The sequence below is a fragment of the Oncorhynchus gorbuscha genome, linkage group LG03 (assembly GCF_021184085.1).
Source record: "Oncorhynchus gorbuscha isolate QuinsamMale2020 ecotype Even-year linkage group LG03, OgorEven_v1.0, whole genome shotgun sequence".
Classification (NCBI taxonomy): Eukaryota; Metazoa; Chordata; class Actinopteri; order Salmoniformes; family Salmonidae; genus Oncorhynchus; species Oncorhynchus gorbuscha.
In genome coordinates, this window is record NC_060175.1 from 19,503,175 (window position 1) to 19,509,174 (window position 6,000).

The window sequence follows — 6,000 nt, forward strand, 5'->3', positions numbered from 1 at the left end:
CAGAGGTGGAAAGTCAAACTGACACATGAAGCTACATTTGACAAAAATAGCCACACCTCTACCTTTTCAATCAGATCTGTAAATGTTGTATTCATCCAAAGTTACATCATTGGAAAAAAAACACAACTTAAAAAAAAATCACACCGTGAGATCCATTTCTCGACCGAGGTAGCAGTTTATTGTAAGAGGAAATGGTAGTTACCTGGTGTTTATATAGCTGTGTGTCTGTCTGTGTTAATTTAAGTCAACCAACGTTTTGGTGATGAAAGCATACTTTGTCAAATCCATTCTTACCGGATCCATTGTAATGGTTACACCTCTTTTTCTGACAGTCAACTGGACTATGACTGTGTCGTTGTCATCAGTCACTGACCTCTCCTCTATTTCCATCCTCAATAAGTATGTTACCAGGAGGGACCAACCAATCCCCAGAGGGAAATATACCTGCGGAGAAAACAACATTTTAATACAAAACAACATTTCAGTCTTCAGTCTTGGTGCTATTTCTAGGCTGCCTGTGTAAATGTAGCCTTAGTCAATCACTCTCGGCACCAGCAATGTAGCCGTGTGTATCACCTTTATCTGACCGTATGTCATGTGCAACGTTTTCAGAGTGCAGATGCATGTCTAACTCTAACAGCTTATTTCCTGTACTCCCCATCAGGTGACGGATGGCTCAGTGATAGCCCTCGTGCCCAAGCAGAACTCTGCCTACAACATCTCCACCTCCTCCACCTTCACCAAGTCCCTCAACAGATACGGTGTGTGGGTGTGGGCGGGCAGGTAGATGGGTGTGTATGGGTGGTTGTGTGTGTGCAGGTGCGTGTGCATGCTATTGTATTCTCAAAGTGCTTTCTGTGAGTACGATTCAGAAATGCACAGCTAAACATTAGAAATATCTCAATAGAAATGATAATGCCAAGTGTTGACGTTAAAGGTCAGACACTGAAGAGGAGTGATGTTTGTCATGTAAGTCCATCATAGGGCCGAGAGTAAGTGGAGACTGTCCAGTCCCTGTCTGTGTCCTCTCCCCCCGGATCTCTCTGTCTCCCCCCTGCCTTGATCAACCCCCTCCCCCGCCATCTCCTTTATCTCTCTTGCCCCCCCCCCCTCGTCTCTTTCTCGTCATCTATAACACACTGGTTATGTGATTTGACATCTGATTGGATTAATCTGAATCCTGACCATTTCCTCTCTCTCCCGTCTTCCCGTCCAGAGAGTATGTTGAGGACGGCCAGTAGTCCAGACAGCCTGCGTTCTAGGACCCCCATGATCACGCCTGACCTGGAGAGTGGTACCAAGCTGTGGCACCTGGTCAAGAACCACGACCACTCGGACCAGCGTGAGGGCGACCGTGGCAGCAAGATGGTCTCTGAGATATACCTGACCAGGCTATTGGCTACTAAGGTACCCCACACACAGACACATTCACTCACTCTCACTCACACGCACCTGTCCCCCCTCTACTGGTAAACAACACCCAACATCCTAGCTCAAAACTGTTTCCTCCCACAGCCAGCTCTCATTGACCTTTGTTTTCAAGGCGACTGGCTCAGATGCTCATTAGCATTTTTCATAACCTTTTGCATGAGTAGGTGCAGCTCCCAAACGCTATGTTGTCTTAATTAGCAGCCTGACCTTTTGAGTGGTTTTCTGATCGCTGGAATCCGGAAGGGAGCTGGAGGGGCTTTCTCTTGGATCCTATACCCTAATCCCTTCCGTTGGTACTCGGAAGAATGTTTGTGAATAGATTATTGGGGAGCCCCGGGGAGGGGGGGGGCATGCTTTAGTTCTAGCCAAGCACTTACACACACCTGATTTGACTAATCAAGGGCTTGGTGGTGGGTTGATAGGTTGCATCTGGTGTGTTTGTGCTGGTCTGGAAAAAATAATGTGCACAGATATAAATTCCATGAATAGAGCGGACATGAGTCCTCAATCTACATGTCATGAGGAATATCTGTTCTAGACAGGACTGCTATCGGCTCAGCACTGTGGCACTAGAAGCACTAGAGACATCAACTGGCAGGCCATTACTTTCTGTTCCTCCATGCCTTGTTGGTAGCACCTCATTTACCATGCACAGGACGTGCCACACCACTATGCACTCATTTGCACTTGCTAAGTACGGTACATTAAGGCGTTTCTGCTCAACCTCGCGATTTCACTCCCCTGTTGTTTTCTCATTTGCTCATGATTTCCCTTCAGGTAAAAATGTGCAAGGTTAGGTCTATGGGGGTTATGGGGGTTAGAGAGTTTGGAGAATGGACAGTGAGAGTGGGAAAGACGACAGGAGATTTGGACTGTATATACGGTTCTTTATGTATATATTAGTGTAGTTTTGGCCAATATGTTGGTATGTGAATAACTGACCGGAGCCGGCTTTGTTCAGGTGATGGGCTCGTGTTAGGAGTGTGAAAAGGAGGAGGGGGCCATTCGACAGACTACTTGATAATGTGTAAAAGTTGATAATCTTATGTGGAAGAAAGGATATATTTAGTCTAAATGCGTCCACAGTGATTTGTATAATACAAAGCTCCATGAAGTTGATGTAAGCAACAACTCTCTAACCCTCCCCTTTCTCCTTTCGCAGGGTACATTGCAGAAGTTTGTGGACGACCTGTTTGAGACCATCTTCAGTACGGCCCATCGAGGCAGTGCCCTGCCGCTTGCCATCAAGTACATGTTTGACTTCCTGGACGAGCAGGCCGACAAGCACTGCATCTCTGACTTGGATGTACGGCACACCTGGAAGAGCAACTGGTGAGTGGATCAGTTTGTGTGTGAGACCGAAGGAGATGAAGTTGTGTGCGTCAGGTTGTGAGAGAGGTCTGGTGATGGTGTTTAGGGGTTGAGTACTATACCCTAATGTTTTCTCTCTTCTTCCCACTCCCTCTCCATCTCTCCCCCCCCCAGTCTTCCTCTGCGGTTCTGGGTGAACGTGATCAAGAACCCCCAGTTTGTGTTCGACATCCACAAGAACAGCATCACGGACGCCTGTCTGTCTGTGGTGGCCCAGACCTTCATGGACTCCTGCTCCACCTCAGAACACAAGCTGGGCAAAGACTCGCCCTCCAACAAGCTGCTCTACGCTAAAGACATTCCCAACTACAAGAACTGGGTGGAACGGTATGCACATAGGCTATGTTCAGCGGGCGGGCCATTATGGATTAGGGCAGGAAAGTAACACTGTTGCCATTTGACAGCATGGAACTCGCTTGGTCACTTAGCTTTCCTTTATTCAGCTCACTTGGTTTCATTGGTCAATTGACATGTGTCAGTTAAATATTGACAGAGTGATTGCTTAAAGATTCTCCCACACACTCTCACCTTCCTTCCCTCTCTCTGTAAAATATATCACTAGCCACTTTAAACAATGCTACTTAATATAATGTTTACATACCCTACATTATTCATCTCATATGTATACGTATATACTGTACTCTATATCATCTACTGCATCTTTATGTAATACATGTATCACCAGCCACTTTAAACTATGCCACTTTGTTTACATACCCTACATTACTCATCTCATATGTATATATTGTGCTCGATACCATCTACTGCATCTTGCCTATGCCGCTCTGTACCATCACTCATTAATATATCTTTATGTACATATTCTTATCCCTTTACACTTGAGTGTATATGGTAGTAGTTTTGGAATTGTTAGGTTAGATTACTCGTTGGTTATTACTGCATTGTCGGAACTAGAAGCACAAGCATTTCGCTACACTCACATTAACATCTGCTGTATGTGACAAATACATTTGATTTGATTTGATTCGATCTCTCTCTGTCTCCATCCGCCATTCTTTCTCAGGTACTACTCTGACATCTCGCGGATGCCTGTCATCAGTGACCAGGACATGAGTGCATACCTGGCGGAGCAGTCGCGGCTGCACCTCAGCCAGTTCAACAGCATGAGCGCCCTGCACGAAATCTACTCCTACATTGTCAAGTACAAGGATGAGGTGAGAACAATGGCAGACATTTTTGTTATGTTTGTTTATTTAGAAGGAATTGCACCCTAATTTGGATTTGAAGAACTGCTCAGTTGTCGCTCAATTGTCGCTCTCTCTACTGCTTTTGTAAAAGCTAATGTTTCTCACTGCTCATTTTCTCCCTCCCTTCCTCTCTCTTTCTTGCTCCCTCTCCCTTTCTCTCCCTCCCTTTCTCTCTTGCTCCCTCTCCCTTTCTCTCCCTCCCTTTCTCTCTTGCTCCCTCTCCCTTTCTCTCCCTCCCTTTCTCTCTTGCTCCCTCTCCCTTTCTCTCCCTCCCTTTCTCTCTTGCTCTCTCTCCCTTTCTCTCCCTCCCTTTCTCTCTTGCTCCCTCTCCCTTTCTCTCCCTCCTTTCTCTCTTGCTCTCTCTCCCTTTCTCTCCCTCCTTTCTCTCTTGCTCCCTCTCCCTTTCTCTCCCTCCCTTTCTCTCTTGCTCCCTCTCCCTTTCTCTCCCTCCCTTTCTCTCTTGCTCCCTCTCCCTTTCTCTCCCTCCCTTTCTCTCTTGCTCTCTCTCCCTTTCTCTCCCTCCCTTTCTCTCTTGCTCCCTCTCCCTTTCTCTCCCTCCCTTTCTCTCTTGCTCCCTCTCCCTTTCTCTCCCTCCCTTCCTCTCTTGCTCCCTCTCCCTTTCTCTCCCTCCCTTCCTCTCTCCCTCACTCTCTCTCACTCTCTCTCTCTTTCTCTCTTTCTCTCTCTCTGTCTCTGTCCATCTTCAGATTGTGACGGCTTTGGAGAGGGACGAGCAGTCGAGGAGGCAGAGACTGAGGAGCAAGCTGGAGCAGGTCATCAACACAATGGCCCTGGCCAGCTGAGGACTGACCCTTGCTCTCCTCCTCATCTCCATATTCCTCTCTTTCTCTCCTCACCCAGAGGAATTTAAACTCAGACAGCGTGGTTTTCACCCCCCCCTCAAAAAAAAACATGTGATGTAGCTACTGCAAAGGACAGAACAGGGGGGATTCAGCAGTACTGGGCGGGTGTGTGTGTGAATGTGTGTAAATGCGTGTCTATATATGTGTGTGTGTCTATGTCAAACCAAGGCACTGGATGTTTCGTCACACACACACCGAGAGACAGCATCACCGGAAAGCATTTTGATTATCGGTGCCGTTGTCATGTTTTTAGTTATTTTCTGTCGGTTTTACTGAGTTTTGGCGTCGCAAAGCCCTGTATCGTATAACCAGGATGGGACATTTGAAGTGGAATTCCATTTTGGCATAACAAACAGGACATAACATTGTTTGGCATCCTTGGAGCCAATGGGAGATAAGCTCCTCAGGTCACATGTCTCCTGTTGGAATCGAAGATCAATGACTTTCCTTTTTTTTCTCAATTTTTGTTGTATTATTTTTTGTAATAAACTGCCCACTGATCTCTCGCCACCGGTGTTACTGCTGAATTTGCACAATTTACAAATACGTTACCAAGGAAGACTATATAGATATTATATATAAATACAACTGAACATTTTTAAGAAACAAATATTAGGGTTAAAACAACCCATCAACAGCGAAACTTTGATTTGATATTTCCAGCAAAAAAGAAAATCTACATAGAAAAAAGAAAGAAAAAGAAAGAAAAAAGTTGTGCTGTGCCATGTTTTCTTTTGGTGTTGTTTAGTGAAAATACATTTTATTAGATGGAATGTATATGATTTAAATATGAACATGCTTAGTGACTGAAAAATAATTGTCAAAGAATGAAAGAAAGGAAGGTACTTTGCCCCTTAGGGCCACCAAAGGAAGGCCATCACATAATATTGTCACATTTCTGTATGGGAATGTTAGACTGGAGCAGTCCTGCGGAAACATTAAATTGCAAGTCTGTTGTGCATTCTCAGTTTTTGACAAGCAAACACAGACTCATACAAGCATTGCTTCTTTTACTAGACAGTTCCGATGGAATCTAGCATGAAGGTTCATTTTCATCTTCCAGGGCTAAAGAATTTGACAGCTTGTCCTACAGTGGTTGACCAATAGAGAGCTTTGCACTACTTGAA

General features: G+C 45.4%; 1 protein-coding gene across 3 annotated transcripts in view; it reads left to right on the plus strand.

Moving 5' to 3' along the window:
* The window catches only part of LOC124027397 (plexin-A1-like), a 404,375-nt gene extending 398,992 nt beyond the window's left edge, over positions 1 to 5,383 (plus strand). For all 3 annotated transcript variants that reach the window (XM_046339848.1, XM_046339847.1, XM_046339840.1), the window contains 6 exons: positions 665 to 761; positions 1,217 to 1,407; positions 2,594 to 2,763; positions 2,917 to 3,129; positions 3,827 to 3,977; positions 4,718 to 5,383. In XM_046339848.1, coding sequence (XP_046195804.1) covers positions 665 to 761; positions 1,217 to 1,407; positions 2,594 to 2,763; positions 2,917 to 3,129; positions 3,827 to 3,977; positions 4,718 to 4,813 — 918 coding nt within the window. In that variant the 3' untranslated portion in view covers positions 4,814 to 5,383. The remainder of the gene's footprint in view (positions 1 to 664; positions 762 to 1,216; positions 1,408 to 2,593; positions 2,764 to 2,916; positions 3,130 to 3,826; positions 3,978 to 4,717) is intronic.
* The last annotated feature ends 617 nt before the right edge of the window (positions 5,384 to 6,000 follow it).